The following is a 17,421-nucleotide window of genomic DNA, read 5'->3' as shown; positions in this document are numbered from 1 at the left end:
CCCAAACTTTTTATCTTCTGACCCACAAAATATTCATGGCAAAAACTTGTGACCCCAAATATTACTGGTCTGAGTACATGAACTTTGTTAACAACCCTAAAAATACAGGCTTTTTGACAATCTAAACAGCTTGTACACAAATATAAATACTTATTTATACTTATTTTATGTTTTTGTAATAATTATAGGGAAAATATTACATCAGCAATTATTTTATTACCCTTTAAATTGATTTCTGGAGATTATCCAAGGTGCTTCATGACCCATAATTGGGTCCCAAGCCCAACTTTGGGAACCAAAGTGCAGTGGTTCCCAAACTTCAGCATTTGACCCACAAAATAACAGCAGCAGAGACCTGTGCCCCCAACTGTTTTTGGATGATAAACATTTGTGTCAGGTCAACTAAACTTGGGCATGGTAACAATATTTTTATACTACATTTATCCATTTTAAATACACTAACTTCACTCCTTTGTAACAACTAAGGCAAAAAATGTAATTAATTCCTAAAATCTTTTCAGGACCCCACCTTGATTTTTCGGGACCCCACTTTGGGTCCCGACCCCAACTTTGGGAAACACTGGTATAAAGTACCTCAAAGTGATACTTGAGTAAAAGTACAAGTATATTATCACAAAAAATACTTTGGTAAAAGTTAAAGTCTTCTCTAAAAATATTACTTGAGTAAAAGTCCTAAAGTATTTGATATTTTTTGTACTTAACTATCAAAAGTAAATTTCTGACACAAAATCTACTTAAGTATTAAAAGTACTGAGTAAAAGTGAGCAGTTAGATTTTCCAAAATGACATTTATTGGGAGGTGACTTCTCCAAAAAATATATTTTCTAACAGCGTGCAGCTGTGATGGGTTGTGTACAAGCTAATAGTGTGTCAAAATGGTATATATTTATACTTCTCATCCAAACACAATTAAATTCACTCTATCCAGGAGACACAATTTTTCAGGATAGGATTTTTTAAGTAATAACACAGAATAAAATAGGAGTAACGACTTTCTACTTCTTACCTTTTTAAAAAATGTAGTGAGTAGAAAGTACAGATAATTGTGTAAAAATGTAATGAGTAAAAGTAAAAAGTACGCTGAAAAATAATTACTCAAGTAAGGTACAGATACCCAAAATTTCTACTTAAGTACAGTAACAAAGTATTTGTACTTAGTTACTTTACAACTCTGCTGCCCACCACTGTTGTAGACAAATATACACAGACTTGATGGCCAAAACATTATCGCCCTTGTGCAGTCTGTGTGTATAGGCTGATTCTCTGAGTTATGAAACCATTTTAATGACATTTCTCCACATTACAGTGTCATGAATGGGATTCCATACAGAAATAATCAGGAAGTAATTAAAAGCATGTATTGAACTTGCTGAGTCATGTAACCAGCCTCAGGGAGACATGCATGAAACGGAACATGTCACTGTAAAAAAAAAAAGAAAAAAAAGTGAAGTGTCGCAGAGGCTACGGGCCAGGCTTTGGGTTTTTCTTACAGGGAGGTAGCCGCCTACACTGACCTGGATATGAGCAGATCAACAAGGGCAGGATTGGTCTCTTGTCATGGATCTGATGACAGCACCAACTCGGTGCAGCGTTTATAAACAGCTGTCTTTAATCTGGACTGTGGTTGTTGTCGGGCAGCTTAGACGAGCTATTAGCATCGTGATAAACAGTAGCTATCACAACCCACGCAGAGTGGTTTTGTTATAACTTCGGTATTTTTTTTATTTCCGCCTGCCGCACCCATCTGTTCGGTGAACGGTGGTAACGTCACGTCAGAGACATCGGGATTTGGATGTGAACCGAAGAACTGGAGCTTCGTTTACGCGAAATTTAGGAAGTGAACCGGAAGTTGGATTATTTTTCTCTTCACACGGCGTCGGCGATGAAAAAGTGCTTCGAAGTCTAAAGTTTTCTTTTGGAATTGGAAAAAAGTGGACATATTTGTCAAACACCTGTTTTGTTTGTAAGACGGCGTCTCATTTTTGTTGCTGCCGTGAATGCTGGATTTTCACAAGACTTTATTTTGAAAGCTCCGAGCGGAAGTGGAGCATGGCCTCGTGCGGGTTAACGCTGACAGGAAGTGGGATGTGGCCTGAGTGTATTTATGTCGCCGTTCAGAAAGTAAAAACCATTGAAACGGAGCTACGGTAGGACCTGGTGGGACTCGGAGGGTTACGACATCTGTGCAGTCTGACAGTAAACCTCCCCGTTTGTAATAAAAATTAAAAAACATCGATAAGTGGAGAAGCTGCTTTCTGGACGACCATTTTCCCCGTCAAAAACCTGTTCCCAGTCTTAAATTTGAACTCTGTTTAATGGAATGACAGCATGTTAATCATCAAATCGGCGACTTTTGACCTATTTTCCTAAACTGGGAACAGCCGTGTCTTAGCTTCACCCGGGAGAAGCTTACCTTCATCATCGGGTGATGATGAAGTCCTCTGTAACCCTGGAAGAGTTACCCCCTGGCTCGGACATCGTCCTCCTGAAAGACAGCTCCGGACACAAAGCTCACCTGAACGGCTGTGTGCCACTCTCCCATCAGGTGGCAGGTCACAAGTATGGCGTGGATAAAGTAGGTAAGTTACTTGGGGATTAGATTTAGTCATTTCTCTGCAGTAAAATCGTTTTATTGCAGGGTTGTAGTTCACCACATATTAAAAGGTTCAGATGGAAAAACAAAACAAAGATGAAAACAGTCTTCAGACTTTATGATAACTGATGAGTGTTTTGGATGTATAATTACTCTTACTTCCTGCCTGCTGGTGTGTGGGGCAGAAACAAAGGTCCTTCACACCTGTCTGTTCTGGGCCAGCTTCTTGATGGTACCTCAGGTTTGCTTTAGGGTCTTCATCTCTATCTTTCCTCACCGAGTGTTCACCTGCCTGGTGTCCAGTGTAGGGGCTGTGAAGGTAATGTTCTAAGAACATGCCCCAAATACCTCCACCTTCTCACCATGATTGTCTCCAGGCTGTCTGGATGACAACAAACAAGCTGCTCTTTCAGATGGTGTTGGGTCAGAAGACTCTGTGTTCTTCGCAGGTTCTTCTAACCCTCAACATGGACAGCTTGTTCAGATCACTGCTACTCATCCTCCGACACTGATCAGTGTCTGAAGGCATTTCTGGCTTTAGACGGTTTTGCATGCTCTTCCATCATAGATGGATAGATCATAGAGAGGTATTAATTTTTATAGATAATAAATTGGTCGAGTGGTGTGTGTTTGATCATGATTGTGATGTTGATGCTGTGCAGCCAGGAATAACTGAAGTAGTCATGTCAGCGGTCTGGTTTTTTTACAGTATCGAAAAAAGACAAGTGTATTTCTAAGTTTATTTATATAAATAATTTATGTTTGTGTAATATCAGTAAATATTAATTATCGACCATAACACCAATAATATCAAATATTGATATCTGCTGAAATTTTCATATCTGTGCATCCCTAATGTCCATAGTGTAGTTCTCCTCTCAGCCAAGAATCACTGGAGATAGGCACCTGCACCCTGCAGCGCTACATTGTAGGGATGTCCCGATACCACTTTTTCACTTCCGATACGATACCGATATTACAACTTTGAGAAATGTCCGATACCGATATTGACCGATACCGATATTGACCCGTTACTGTAACAGTRCAAGTCACACACTTTTACCTATTTTGTAGTGTAAAATCTTAGAAAAATCTTGATCAGATCAAACAGTGAAAAAGAGTAGGTATGAGAAAAACTGACCCATTTATTTTAAACCAATGGATCACATACATTTTACACTGAAGAACATTATACAATTTAATAAATAAAATAAATTACAATACCCTGAAAAAATAACATAATAAAAACAAAATGTACTTTTACAGTGTAAAATAATTCAAAATCACTCCAGTTATTATTTTTTACCATCTGTCAGCCTTGTGCTGCTTTATGGTGGAAAAAACTGAAGGTGAGGACAAAACAAAACCCCACATTATTGTCTGTTCAAAGTTAAGAGTCCACAGCTCCAATTTTACTGACTGTAACTAAAACAACGTGATCATTGCACTTAATCTTCACTCAAACAAGTGTGTAAACAGATTAAACATCACTCTAATAACAAGAGCAAAAAATAAATAGTAAGAATTAGTTATTTAAATTGATAGCTACCTTTCTTAGTGCTAAATTTCCACTTTCTATAGTCTGAGCATCATGTGGAGATCAGCCTCTCTCTCCTGCAGGGAGCAGTTTTTATCACTGCTCTCGTCATGTCGCTCATATTCCAAAACAAAAGCTGCGCTCTCCTTTCTTCTGTCCATCAAGAGCTAATCCACGGATGTCAAAACAAGCGTGCTGTCCTCGCTTCTGCCCGCTTAGAATCACCGACCCGACCAGAGAGGAGATTCCGAAACAGCGCGGCTGTGTGCGGTCACTGGACCGAGGCTGAACCGAGCCGAACCGCAAAGCTGCTGCCAGGGTGGAGAGTAGTTGTCGCTCCGGTTTAAAACGTTCACGGTTCTGTGTTTCCCCTCGGAAAACTTGTGCATGACAACTTTACACTTAGCTGCAACTCTGTTTTTGATGAAAATAAAAAGTTCTGCTGCCGACATTCTTGCTAACTTGTTAGCGCTGCTGTTGTTGTGATCACGTGAGCGCTTCAAGCAGGACCCAAGCGCTGCTGGATAGAAACACTGGAGCGGAGTCAGTGAACTGCTGGAACGGACTGCTAATATCGGAGCGCTGATATCGGACATTTTTTATGCAGTCCGATAAAATCCGATACTCGTTTTTTGGCTGATATCGGACCGATATCCGATATTGATATCTGATCGGGACACCCCTACTACATTGAAAGCAGATAAAGAACATGAATTATTGCCTTTTATTTAGATCTGCACCTGTTTTGGACTGAATTATAGGGATGCACCAACACCACTTTTTTTGTTTTCAACTAAGTGCAAGATTTAGATTTGAACACATAAATACCAAGTACCAGTACAATTACTTTCAAAATGTGTTTGAAAATTAAAGGATGTTACTTTTCATGTTGACTCGCCTGGAGAGCAATAATCTTTTTCTAAAACCACTCTAGGTGAGCGGTAAGAGTGTCAGGAAGTTGTGCTCAGACCTGTATTTTCCCAGGATCCTCTGTCACCATTTCCCACTGCTGTCAGCAAACTCACTGTTACGTTGTTTTATTTCCCTATGTTTTTATCAAATTACTTTTGTTCTCTTGACAAATTTGCAGGGCAGAATTTTTAGTCTTATTTTACTTTTGTCAGAATCTTTCACCGTTTTTTTTAAGTGGTCTTAGATTACTTTTGTTGTACTATGTAAAGAAAATGAATTGCTCTGAGTTAAACATTAAATATTGAACTGAGTTAAATATTAAGAAAAAATATGTAGTATTTTCCACATTTTGTTTGATTTTAAAATTTGACTGTTATATTATCTGGTCCAAACTTTTTTGAACAAGACATGTTCATATATTTCACAACAGCCCACAGGACCAGTGTTGTGCAAGTTCATCCCTCACACTAACTAATTTTAACTACAGCTTGGTCAGAGTGAAACTATTAATCCATGTTTATAGTTCACTGATGTTTAACAGAAATGTGTCTGTTAAACATCAGTAAATATCACAAGTCTTTTAGCATGTTAATCTGATCTCAGCTAACCTCTTGTTTTACTTCTTTCCTCTTGTTTCTGCTCATGACTGTGTGTGTACCTGGTGTTTGTTGCCTTTTTAGGATCGTTTTTGGTATAAACATCTACCTTGTTGGGACCATTAGTCCTTTTGGAGACCAAAGACTGGTCCTAACATGGTGGAAGTAAACACCATTGGTGGTTAGGGTTAGTGATTTATTGGGGGTGGTTAGATTTTGGGTTAGGCAACAGAAATGAATGAAAGTCAATACAAAGTCCTAAGAAGGATAGAGAAACAAACTTGTACTAGCAGTGTGTGTGCCTATGCCGTCTTCTCAGTTATATTTTGCTCTGATGTTGTAACCATTACAATACAGTCACAGGGCCTTTCATCGTGCAGTTTTATTTCATTTCTACCACTCTGTCTGGGGCTTCACTGTTTTGTCTGTGAAAGTTAAGAAAGTCCACCCTCTGGGGTTTACATATCAGGATGGTAACAATGATTGGGTTCTATAATTACTCAAATTTAATCTCAAGTGTCCAGAAACACAACAGATTCCACCGTGTCCACTTTTGTTAAAGGGATCCACGATTAGTTGTAACATCAGACTTTATTTGATAAACATATATTTTAACTGTAAAATAAAGACTGTAAAAATACTGTAGGATGTTCAGTTTTAATAATTTTTAAACTAAAAGTTTAAAAATATATTACACAGATGAGGCCATTTTATTTACACGCAAAGCATTCTGGGTAAATGATGACGTGGATAGGTCCTCGGTGCGAGGCTGCTAGCGAGCTATATCCACCCTGAAGGTTAATCTTGGACAATATCTGATGATCGACTCTTTTAAATGAAACCAGAGAGCGTTGACAGAGAGGAGAAGGTAGAAATGACTCAGCCTGGAACTGAAAATATGGATGGAGGACAACAGAGCTGCTTCAAGGAAGAACAATCTCAGCTTAGCCTGTTAGCTTTAGCATTAGCCCCGATGCTAACATCATATATATGTATTAGCTCAGCGCTACACATTCTCCTCTCGTCACTGAGGTCCTCCATCCACACGACAGAGAGGGGAACGCAAAAATGATTCAGCCTGCAGCTGACAATGTCGATGGAGAACCTCAGTTTAGCTTGTTAGTTTGATGCACTAGCGCTGAGCTAATACATATAAGGCAATATAGCGTCGGTGCAAAGGCTAACAGGCTAATCTGAGGTTGTTCTTCCATGAAGCAGCTCTGTTGTCCTCCATCCATATTTTCAGTTCCAGGCTGAGTCATTTCTACCTTCTCCTCTCTGTCAACGCTCTCTGGTTTCATTTAAAAGAGTCGATCATCAGATATTGTCCAAGATTAACCTTCAGGGTGGATATAGCTCGCTCACATCGTTGAGCTAGCCACGTCATCATTTACCCAGAATGCTTTGCGTGTAAATAAAATGGCTCCGTCCGTGTTAAAATATATTTTTAAAAATTTACTAAACTAAACAACCTACAGTATTTTTACAGTCTTTATTTTACAGTTAAAATAAATGTTTATCAAATAAAGTCTAATGTTACAACTAATCGGGGATCCCTTTAAACAAATAAATAAAGCCAAACTGCGAGTGAAAACCTCTTTCTGCTTTCACAGGGTTTACGATGGAAATGCTGTTGATCATATGCACGTCATTAAAGGATCACTGGACCGCGTTAACACTCCAAGATGGAAAGACCTCTTCTTTTTTATCTGCATTTATTTGGGAAAGGTTAAAGGTCTCTTAAAGACATGATAATCAAATTTTTTTTTACCACAGATGATATCTGGAGGAAGCCACTCCAAGACTTTTAAAGTACAAAAGCCCACTCGGCTCCACTGTGAGCAGCAGGAACTCTGTGACCTTTAATATTGCAGAACATCTTGTCAGAATCTAAACTCCTGTATGTAGTTGGTCTCATACATGATGATGAAATGACTTCTCTGAGGTGTGTCTGGTCCTACGGTTGATGCTGCACTGTGCTCTCACAGCCCAGACCCACCTTATTTGTTCTTTTGTTATGTATTAACTGATGATACGCTGATGTAAATCAATACTTTTCCTCACTCATTCATACGAAGGAGGTAACGTTGCCTTGAACAACACATACACACCCTGATAGTGACGGTCTTTGAGTCTAAACTGCCTAGTTGGAATCACAGTTTAACCTGCTTCTTAGCACCAGGACAGGCTTGGAAAAAATGTGGTGTTGCAACATGTTCAGTGACACGTTCTATAAAAAATAAATCAGGTTTGGATTTGTTGACTAAACGTTTGAACTCACAAAGGCTCTTTTTGTTTAAGCCTTTGGCTTCTGAACTGTAGTAAGACTTTTGAGTCCAAACTAAATAATTATCTGTATTTCATATCAAACTGAAATAATTACCAAAAATAGAAGGATGTAATTAGCAAAAACAAATTTGATATTTTGATTTAACTCCAAATACCTTTCACAGACTTTAAAAATATTGCCTAAGGAAAAGATTTCATATCATTTTTTTATTAGCACGACAAGTTAAGCAAGAAAACATTGCTGAAGAATACAGAACCTTTTGTTTTCTGTCAGTAAGTTTAAACTTCTGTGGTCTGTTAATAATTAATCTGTACCACATCAACGTACAACTAAGATAAGATTATTTCCCACCATTGGCAAATAGAAATATAACTGCTTTATCATAGTGAACTGATGAAAACCCAGCTTTACATGACAAAACTCTGAGTAATCAGGTCTTTAGTCAAACTTTTCCTACACTGAGTTAAGAATCAAATTTAGTCATTCATCATGTCTGAGTCATGGGAGAACAAAATGTGTATCTCATACCAGTTTTAACAAAACAAAATGACAACCTAACGTTCCATCAATAAGAACAAAATCCAGATGACGGCTTTAAGGCTCCACTGTACTTCAACATGTGAGGCTGCAGATCTGTCTTATAGTTAAAAACAGTCTTTTTCTCAAATCAAAAGAGAACCAGAGGGTGATAAATCCTGAGAAGTCCTCCCACTCTGCCGTTTAAGGACCTGTCACACTATGTTTTAGAGAACTTGTGAAAATTTTAAAGACATCTACAGTGAAGATGGAATTTAAAAATCATCTGTAATGATAACAAATTGATCAAATATATAACTTTTATTAGTAATTTAGAGTAAAAATTATTTCATAAGTTGGCATAGTTGTCTAAAACAGTGTAGTGTGACAGGGCCTTTACCGAGGAGAACTATGTTGTAAATTTTTCAGAAAAAGCCCTCCCCTGTTTCCAGCAGACGGTGTGTGAACGCGTCTCTACGCTGTCCGGCTGAGGTGCACTCTGTCCTGGTCATCACCTTTTGTTTGACTTTATAATTTTTACTGGAACAGTCGTAATGGCTGTATTTTCTCACAGCCTTTTCCAGCAGTTCCTCGCCTAGTCCTGTCAGGATAACAAATTTTACTGGACGATAGATGGTCTCAGAAATTATTGCGATAAATGATAATATTGTTGGAGAGCAGTAAAAACGAATATAATGACATAACAACCCCTGTTTATGGAAGTTTACATTGATATTTACATAGTGTAAAAATAAAAAAACTGTCGGCAATCCCAAGGCATCGCCAGCTGTATGAAGGTGTCAGAAAACTGAAGACACTCCTCTGGCTAAATGCCTGTTCACAGGCTGCTACAGATGTAACACTGAGTCTGGACCCGCCTGTGGCCCCCCCCTCTGACGTCGATACAAAAGGCGGAACCAATGCGATTGGCTCATCATTGTAGTCGGATCCTTTAGTGCGTTGCACCACTGTAAACAACGGCCAGTTCATGGTGAAAAAGAAGAGCGTGAAGTTACCATCCACGATTATCACAACAAACAATATTGTGTTGTTACAAGGTAAGAATTCTTGTTGTTGGCTAACTTTATGAACTTTAATAGCAGCCTGTCAGAACAGCAACAGGCGTTATCATCAGCTTGAGTTGATTTCATGCTTAGCTAACGCTAGTTAACCTGCTTGAGTTGCAACCTAAATGTTAGTAAACTGCTCGGTTGCTGAAGTGTTGTGGATTTCTCTCAGAGAGGGATCTGGAGGACTTGAGAGATATTCAGAGAGAGGGCACAGAGATAGAAAGAGAGACGGATGAAGATCCTGAAAATGAGGAAGCTGAGATTGAAATACCAGCAGAGTGTGAGACACAGACAGAATATATGTGCACACACAAATGCTGGACCAACAGGTTTGTGATGTTGAACACAACAACAACAAAACAAACAAAACATTTATTTGTTAATGCTTATTTAACAAGGACGATACATACAACACTGCCTTTTTAAAAATGGGAAAATGTGCTTCATATAAGACATCTAGCTTCAGCTAATTTGCAGTCTTAGAATACATAGCGCTTTAGAATACAATGAAAAAATGTACTAAGTACAATAAAAATGCAATGAATTTATACAAGTAATAGCATTAATTAATAATTACAGTGAAACAATTTAGACAGTAGAGAGATTTTGTGTGTTTAAGCAGTGTCAGTGCAGCTTATGTGCTGTGTCCATTCAAAAGAAATGTTTATTTACATATATTGGGTTTTTCTTCCTCCACAGACATCAGCAAATTTAAAGATGATCCACTGATGCAGCCAGACCTAAAGTTGTTTCTGCGCACCTTGATGGGGGACAGGAGGAGGAGCTTCAAGGCAGCCTGGTACCCCATCCACCCCTGGCTTGAATATTCAAAACAGGTGGACTCTGCATATTGTTACGCTTGCAGACATTTTAGCCCTCCCAATAAGAGCCACATAAAGAAGTGTTTTTTTTAGCTCTACAGACTCTGTAAAATAGCAGTTGCAATCCCAGTGAGTACTGCTTCCTGTGAACGGAGTTTTTCTATGTTAAATCTTGTGAAAACATACGTCCGATCCACCATGAACGATGACAGATTAAGCAATTTGGGTGTACTGACCATCGAGTCTAGGAGGGCAAAGACGCACTGAGCCTTGATTCATTTGTTCATCGTTTTGCCAGAAATCACCCTCTGGTTCATCAAATCAGAAATCAGTTTTTTTCATTCGTCTGCTCATATTTTCTCCAGTACAGTAGAGTGTGTAAAGTTTTACATTTGTGTCTCATGTTATATTTTTATTTTATTCAAAATATATGATATTTTGAACCATTTGTTTGGTTACAATAGTTAATCACTGTTTATTAAAAATAAAGATGAATCAAATACAATTTGGAATCTGTCTTTTTCCGGGGTTGAATGTGCCTCTCTGGCAAACCCTCTGGCCCCAGTCAGGCCCCCTCAGCATAACTGGTGCAATCACACACTGTTCATAGTGCTGCCAAAACTAGTTCTGACTAAGGACAATGAACAAGACAGGGTCTCAGCAGGTGGAAAGAGTAGAAAATGACCAGGGCTCTAGAGTGCAACCAATTTGGTCACAAATGGGACCTGATTTCTTAATAATTTGACTAGAAAAGTTTTCCAGTCGCACTGGTGTGACCAGTCGTTCGACGGTCGGAGTTCATCAGCCTCAGGGAGGACCAACGATGCTGTGGAACAGCATTGTTAACTTGTATCTGAGGGAGGAGGGCCTGCACAGTTCATGGGCTGAAATGGGTTGGGTCTCTAAATGGTTCCCAACGTTTTTAGAGTCATGTACCCCTGAGCCATTTTGTCGTACCACTAGTACCCCTTCAGTCAAACATAATGCTGATTCTCCAAAACTATATGATAAATGATTTATTTAACCCCCTAAAATGTTTAATTCTCAGACATTTTATTCTTTTCACCTCAAATTAACTAAGATAAAAACGTGAATAAGTAATTAAATAAACCAGATAATAGCAGGCGCAGAAAACAGCAGCGTCCAAAATACATTGTATTTTCCAAAATACGCCAGAAACTCACCCAAATGAGCAAATTCCATGAGATTCCACGTTTTATACTGGATTCCATTTTGTTAATTACATGATTCTGTCTACATTTTCCACATTGTGGAAATCATAGGGCCCTACATATCTCAGTCCTATTTTTGTTTATTTTTTACACACCTAGGAAATCCCCCCCCCACCCCCCACCCCCGTAATATGCTCACACACCCCTGTTTGGGAATCACTGTCTTAGATGTTTGCTCTGGTTCGGCATCATCTTGTGTAATTTTCCTCTAGCTCTATATTCATCCATTCAGTTTTTTTGATTCACTTTTCCGTGTCGTGGTGATCTCGTGTCTGTCTCAGGCAGTCACTGAGGTGTTGGGACACCTGGGCAAGTCTCCAGTTCATCAAGGACAGACAACCATTCACACTCCCACTCACACCTAGTGACATCTGGAGGTACTAATTAACCTTTATCATTTCGCTCTGTGGGAGGAAACCGTAATACCCAGAAGAAAACGTGTACATTCAAGGAGGGAACATGCAAACTCCATACAAAGTCAAACCTGCAACCTTCTTGCTGTGAAGTGACCCCTCAGACCACTGTGCCACTCAGATCTAGACCCACATTTTCAAAATCATTATTAGTGATTACTTGGAAGGAGATAGTTTCTCGCCATTTCAGCTCATGAATTCTATAGAGTACACTTTTTCTCATGAACATCTCTACTTTTCCTTTCAGGGAACATGGAGACTGGGTTGACTGACTCACTATTTTAAGAGTTAATTGAGTCCTCCCACACCTTTTCTTTACTTTCAAAAAACCAAATGTTCCAGTATTCTTAAAAGTCTTAAGCCTTTCTTGTGCAACAAAACAGCCTCCTCCTACATTAACTACAGTGATAAGGTTCAACATTTTCCTGGAATCAACTCATTGCATTGTAAATGAGACTAAATAACATCAGTTTGTGATAGGAGCTGCCCTTCCCCTCATCTAAGAGCCACACCTATTGTATACCTGGAAATCAACTGAAAATCGGCTTCTTAGAAATTACATTGTTTATGTGTTTATGTGCAGAAGAGATGGGCAACATTATATTGTTTCTGGTATACGGTAATGGTGAGTTGTCCTGCAGTAACAATGATGAATAATTCATGACACATTTGTAGATTATTTGCAGTGTTGAAGTGCATCACTGACCTGTTTAGTGAACTTGTATTTAATTTGAATTGTATTTAATTTGAATGCCTCTCAACAAAGAAGTTTAAATTCAGTTTAAAACAGATCTGGTATTTAGGAGGGTAGGAAGCAGACAGATGCATGTTGTAGATCGAGCATAGTCTCTTTGGGAAGAATCAGTTTTGAGCGGCTGTGGCTGAGTGGTTAAGGATCCTCTAACCAGAGTTGGCAGTTTAATTCCCTGCTGGTTAGTCTTATGTCAAAGTGTCCCTGGGCAAGACACTGAACCCCCACTGCCTCTGATGTGTCCCATCAGTGTATAATTTAAAGTATTGATTAGTCTCCATAGATTGATTTGTATCTGTTAGCTTTGTAGTGAGATCTAACAGAGGGCTGTGTTGGTAAATGAGGGCACAGATTGTTGTGTAGGCCTAAAGCACTGTGAGTATCCTGGTTGGATAGAAAGGCGCTGTATAAGTACAGTCCATTTACCATTTGATTTATGACCCCATTAGTTTCATAGGTTTTGCTTTGTTACTTTAGCTGTTTGAACTATGCTGCTACTTTCTCTGCAATGGGAACACAAGTAAATGTTCAGTCAGTGTTCATGATACATTATGATGGCTTAGAAAGAATATTTAGTATTGTTTAGCAGCATAGTTAAGCTACTTGATTGTAATTGTGTATTAAAGTAGCTTTTTTGATCATTTGTATTTTAATTTTAGATGTGGTGTCGGGTGGGGGGCACTGAAAAGCCAGGGGTTGCACACCAAAGCTAACATCCATGATGTGTTTATAAAAATGACAATTTGAAAACTATGGCAATATAAAGCTATGGACTTGCCAACAGATGTTGAGTTTGTAATTTTACAGATAATATCACTGATTTTGTGACGTTCAGAGACAAAAAACAAGAACCCAAACTATCTGCACTTCTGCAGTAGTCCATTTCTAACTTGTTCTGTATCTTTACACATGCAGTGCCATAAGTTATTCTTACATTGTTACATATTTCAGTGGCTTCAAAAGTTTTTGTGATGTCGGGGGGGGGGTATGTGGGTCCTCCTCCATCAAATTTTGAAAGAAGTGGATGCCATTACCTGCATTCTAGTCAAGTAGATTAAATTTATTTGTTAAGCAAAAGAAACAACACTGGGAACTAATGTTTTATGGTAAATGAATTAAATTGTAAATGTGATTGGGAAACTTCCCTTCAAAAATGATTGCTGTTTTTTTATTTAAAAAAAATCAAAATATATATTTTAAAGACATTTACAAGGTACAAGCTTTTTAAAAGTTAAAGCCACCTCTTCTATGTATGTTAAAAGTTTTATTTGCTTGTTGATGTTAAATTTTGTGAAGAAAATCTAATTATAAAAACTCAAAACTGGAAATAAAATCTAAAACAAGCACAATTACAAAACTGGAAATAAAATCTAAAACAAGCACAATTACAAACTACATCTCCTGTAGAGTTATCCCAAACTATTAATTTATTACTTTTTTATGTCATATAATAAATATGATTTTGGTCTGTGAGAGAAAACTGGAGTACCTGGAGAAAACCCACTCCTGCACGGGGAGAACATGTAAACACAGAACAGAAAGTTGATCTAGCAATCTTTTTCCTTAGAGGCAATATGTTGATCTAACAACTGTGCCACTGTACTGATTCTTTTATATTATTTAATTATTTAATATCGATTTAAAATATATCTGACTATAACCTCCTGAGAACCTCCATCTTTATTTGAAAATATTACTTTTAGACTGGTCTGAAAGTCGCAAAGGGGAGGGGCCTGTAAGGTGTTTTCCATGCCAAGTCCCTTTAAAAGATAGCATTACAATGTCTTAAATTCATTAAACAAGATGTAATTTCATGGTAAAAGTACCATCCATTACCAGGGCTCCAGAGTGCGACCAGTTTTATTGGTATGACTAGAAAAAACTTACGGTTGCACTGATTCGACCAGTTGTCCTGCGGGGGACATTCACCAACGCAAAAAGACAAAATAGGACTACACACATGTCACACATGGTGAAGCATTTAAAGGAGACCAATTATGGGTCCTAGAGATATTTATGTTATGTCTGTGGGTTATCCAGACCATGTTCATTCAATTTAATGCACAAAATAATTCTCAGATAATAAAATTTCCTATTTTCTAGTTCTGCCTGCTCTGACTTCTGTTCAGAAGAGCTGTTTATGTTAATGATCTCTGTTGGTAACGCCCTCCAAAAATCTGTTGACATTAACTCCGCCCTCCAAAGCCAACATTTACGTTAGCATGGCTAATAATAGCAGAAGCTCCGTTGTACAACCATATGAGACCCAGAGGCAGAGTCGTGGTCCCAGCTTTTTTTTTTTTTCTCCCTCCTCTGCTCTGTGCTCACTCTGCATGCTGTTACCAGAGCAGGGAGCAGCAGCGGTCAAAATACCTCAGAAACTCGAACAAATAGGCTTTAACAAGGCTTTAATAAGCTAAACAATAGAGGTACATGAGAAAATGTGTTCATAACGAACAAAAATAAATAAATAATTAAATTGTGTCCATGCTGGTCTCGAACCCTGGTCTCCTGCTCTCTGATCCAACACTCTACCCATTGTCCTATTGGACGCTTGTTGTGATTTGAGCTGCGCATTACACAACAACAACAACACTGTGACGGCTTTTTATACTGAGGAGGAGTCTCACCCGGGGGTTGCTAAGTAAGGGGCTGAACGCAGGTTCCGGTGGGTTGTCAGCTTGTGACATCACAAAATAACGGAAGTATAAAACTTGTCGTTAATACACATTAAAAACACATTTACAGTACTTACAGTAAAAATGCCCCTGGGTGCATTTTTTTGGTCCTAGGACTGTTTTTTTAAGAAGTACATACCCAAAGTTGAGTAAAAAAAACCTTTTAAAAAGTGAATTTTGCATAATAGGTCCCCTTTAAACAACTGTAGTTTTTTCAGTTATTTTTTTTCCCAAACAGGAGTCAGAAAAACATTTATTTATTTATTTATTTTAAAAAATTCTTAACTGCGAAGATGAAAAGAAGATATGGACGTTTGCTTTCTCTTAAGTCCCTCTTGCTATTTTTTTTTATTGGCTTCTGCACTGGGAGCACAGCAGATCATTTCAGCAACATGAGGAAGCTCAAGTATATAGCAAGCCGTTTTTATACTTCATCGGCTTTACCACACATACATTCCAGGTAGGGTTGCATGATATTAGGAAAATGTGCGATATGCAATAACTGTGCTTAATATTGCAATGATGATATGACTTTTTTTGATAAATGAACAAATACAAGTATGTAGTGTTGATGTCTTTCTGCTCTGGGTTCAGAGCAAAAAAAACAACTGTGGTGTTAAATGTGACGCGGTTGGAAATTGGGGTGTACCTCTTTTGTGTTGATGCACCTAAGGAAAAAAAAATGTAGGCACATCAATGCAACCAGTGCAAAAAGTTAGTCTAGAACCCTGCTTACATGTCGGTCGATCAACCTCTCCATTCCCTTTTAGACTTGAAGCTAATGTGTCTGTAAGGGTTAGGTTAGGATTTTGCTTGTGGTGCAGTTGTGTCTAATTTCTTTAATATTGTGTTTTATAGGTATTTTGCAGCACCCAGATGGAACGGTTCTAAAGCAAGTCCAGCCTCCCCCAAGAGGACCACGAGAAGTTCAGTTTTATAACACGGTAATATACATTAACATCATTTATGACAAACATTTTAGTTTCTTTCATTAATGGCATCTTTTAATTAAATCATTAATTTGAAGTAAAACTGACCAGCACGTTGAATTATTTCACTGAATTTGTGTGTTGATTTAACGTTTTCATTGAGATATCAAAGATGGTATGAAGCGTTTCAAATACTTTCAATTATAATAAAGCATAAAGCTCTGCTCCTCCAGCTGTTGCTGGAAGCTGTCAGCTGTGTAAAACCATGGACAGAGGCTTTGTTTTTTGTTTTTGTTTGTTTTGTTTTGTTTTGTTTTGTTTTGTCATTCATTCATTTATTTGCTAAAGTCAGCTGTTTGGATGTTGAGGCTAATAAAAAGCCAACTATAGGCTTGTTGTTTAAAGTAACCCAGAGAATTATTAAGATTTAGCAGTGAAACAGGAAGAATTTGAAAATGAATAAGAACATCACAGTTGCTAATTCATTTTATTCAGAGGTGTCAAACATATTCACATTCGTTACTTAAGTAGAAGTATAGATACTAGGGTTTAAAAATACTTTTTTGAAAGTAAAAGTGTCAGTTCAAGCTTTTTACTTAAGTGAAAATGTAAAAGTACCATTTTTAAAACTACTTAAAGTATAAAAGTAATATAAGTTTAAAAAAAAAGGCCATTAAGGACAAAAGCTTTGGCCGCACCACAGGGTTCTACAATGCACAACCACCTCCCAACAATTTTTTTAAAGGCAATAATTAGTACATTGTTAAATTAAAATGTTAAGGTGGAAAAATTCGTGATGCACTTACTAGACTACATCCTGCTGGTGTGTGAAGTGATTTGTGTCAAACAGGTGTGATGGACTGCATTCAGTCCAATAAGGTGTCAGAATAGTGTGAAGAAAAAAATATACAGGTACTGGTCATAAAATTAGAATATCATGAAAAAGTAGATTTATTTCAGTAATTCCATTTAAAAAGTGAAACTTGTATATTATATTCATACATTACATACAAACTCATATATTTCAAATGTTTATTTCGTTTAATTTTGATGATTACAAAT

The 17,421-nt window shown here is 37.8% G+C and overlaps 1 protein-coding gene and 1 long non-coding RNA gene across 2 annotated transcripts in view; both read left to right on the top strand.

Annotated features, from left to right (window-relative positions):
* Nucleotides 1–1,294: 1,294 nt before the first annotated feature.
* LOC106518993 (inositol polyphosphate multikinase) overlaps nt 1,295–17,421 on the top strand; it is a gene marked incomplete at its 3' end in the record, with an annotated part of 22,479 nt that continues 6,352 nt past the window's right edge. The window contains 2 exon segments of the mRNA XM_014010451.1: nt 1,295–2,600; nt 16,289–16,374. Of these exon segments, the coding sequence (XP_013865905.1) occupies nt 2,450–2,600; nt 16,289–16,374 (237 nt within the window).
* LOC106518995 (uncharacterized) lies at nt 8,914–10,861 on the top strand. Its single transcript, XR_001310389.1, has 2 exons — nt 8,914–9,523; nt 10,235–10,861. It is a non-coding gene; the product is annotated as an uncharacterized LOC106518995 (long non-coding RNA).

Source organism: Austrofundulus limnaeus, unplaced genomic scaffold (genome assembly GCF_001266775.1).
Source record: "Austrofundulus limnaeus strain Quisiro unplaced genomic scaffold, Austrofundulus_limnaeus-1.0 Scaffold69, whole genome shotgun sequence".
Classification (NCBI taxonomy): domain Eukaryota; kingdom Metazoa; phylum Chordata; class Actinopteri; order Cyprinodontiformes; family Rivulidae; genus Austrofundulus; species Austrofundulus limnaeus.
This window is presented reverse-complemented; position numbering and strand designations above follow the sequence as displayed.